Source organism: Capsicum annuum, chromosome 1 (assembly GCF_002878395.1).
Source record: "Capsicum annuum cultivar UCD-10X-F1 chromosome 1, UCD10Xv1.1, whole genome shotgun sequence".
In the NCBI taxonomy this organism is placed as follows: Eukaryota; Viridiplantae; Streptophyta; class Magnoliopsida; order Solanales; family Solanaceae; genus Capsicum; species Capsicum annuum.
Window position 1 is genome coordinate 200,386,368 of NC_061111.1, and position 1,940 is coordinate 200,388,307.

The following is a 1,940-nucleotide window of genomic DNA, read 5'->3' on the forward strand; positions in this document are numbered from 1 at the left end:
TTCTTGAAGCACTTTCTTGGCTAGCGGCTAAATGTGATGACATTAAACCTTATGTGTTAGAAAAAACTTCAAAAAATAATAAAATAATTTCTCATGATATTCAAAAAGATATTGTGACTGCGTGTAAGATTGAAACAATCAAAGCTATAATAAAGGATTTAGATGGTGAGTACTTTGCTTTGTTGATTGATGAATCAATAGACGTATCACGCAAAGAGCAAATGACTATTTGTTTTTGATATGTTGATAAAAGGGAATTTGTGATGGAAGTATTTATTGGACTTGTTCATGTTAAAGATACTAGTGCTTTGTCTCTAAAGAAAGCAATTGTGGATGTACTTGCTCACCATTCTTTAACTTTAGCTTATGTACGAGGGCAATGTTATGATGGGGCAAGCAATATGCAAGGTGAGTTAGGTGGTCTTAAAACATTAATTAGACAAGAAAGTAGATTGGCTCACTCGGTTCATTATTTTGCTCATCAACTTCAATTGACTCTTGTTGTGATTTCTAAAAGGTGTGTTCAAGTATGAGAACTTGTATTATTGACTTCAAATATTTTGAATGTGTTGGGGGCTTCCTTTAAACGTGTGAATGAATTTTGAGAATCTCAAAAAGAAAAACTTTAAGAAGCATTAGATATGGGTGAGCTAGAAATTGGTAGAGGTTTGAATCAAGAACTTGGTTTTATTAAAGCTGGTGACACTCGTTGGGATCTCACTACAAGTAGTTTGGAAACTTTATTAGTAACTTTGCCTCCATTGTTGATGTACTTGATTCTCTTATTGAAAATGCAAGTACTTCGGAAGAAAAAGCTAGCGCATCGAAATTTCTCAGAATTTGTCAAACTTTTGAGACTCTTTTCTTGTTGCATTTGATGAATGATGTTTTAGGAATCACAAATGATCTTAATGTGTTATTACAGAAAAAGGAACAGGATATTGCTAATGCCATGATTCTTGTAAAAGTAGCAAAGAGAAGATTGAAACATTACGAGATAATGAATGGGATCCTATTTTAAAAAAGAATGTTGGTTGGGATTTGCTCAAAGAAAAGGTCAAGGCATTTTGTATCAAGCATAGTCTTCCATTACCCAATTATGATGAGCCATATGCTAACTCAGGGAGATCGCGACGTAAAGTAGTTGATTATACTACTTTGCACCATTATCATGTGGATGTGTTTTATAAAATTATTGATTGGCAGTTACAAGAACTTAATGACCGTTTTAGTGAGGTGACAAGTGATTTGCTTAATGATGTAGCTTGCTTGAATCCAATTGATACATTTTTTAGTTTTGACATCCAAAAGATATTGATGATGGCTAAATTATATCCTGATGACTTTGATAAGTTCAACATGAGGGTTCTTGAGAATCAACTTGTTAATTATATTATTGATGTTCGTGATATTGATAAAAGATTCTCCAATTTAGACGGACTTGGAGAACTTTCAAGAAAGTTGGTTTAAACAAAGAGGCATTTAACCTATCCTCTTGTATTTCTTTTAGTGAAGTTTACTTTGCTTCTACCCGTTGCCATTGCATCAGTTGAAAGAGTTTTTTCGGCAACGAAGTATATCAAGAATGATTTGCGGAATCGAATAGATGATGAATTCTTAGATGGTTGCATAGTGCCTTATGTAGAAAAAAGAGTATTTAAGAATATTTCTAATGAGTGTATTATAGAAACATTTCAAGGGATGAAGCGTCTCCGAATGCACTTGTAATTATATTTTCTAATCAAGCTTTTATTAATAGAAGTTTCTTTGTTGACTTTTTTTATATTATATGTTTTAACTTGTTATTCTATGTGTTTTTTTATGATTAGTTTGGTCCAAAGATTCTTCTTCTTTAATATACGGTTTACAATATTTTTTTATGACCTGCTTCTTTTTCTAATAGATATAGATTATAGATTATAGATTATAGATTATAGATT

At 31.8% G+C, this 1,940-nt stretch overlaps 1 protein-coding gene across 1 annotated transcript; it reads left to right on the top strand.

Moving 5' to 3' along the window:
- The first annotated feature begins 263 nt into the window (after positions 1–263).
- LOC107860361 lies at positions 264–1,470 on the top strand. Its single transcript, XM_016705688.2, has 3 exons — positions 264–408; positions 894–961; positions 1,207–1,470. The coding sequence occupies exons 1-3, from the start codon at positions 264–266 to the stop codon at positions 1,468–1,470; spliced, it is 477 nt and encodes a 158-aa protein (XP_016561174.2).
- Positions 1,471–1,940: the final 470 nt, after the last annotated feature.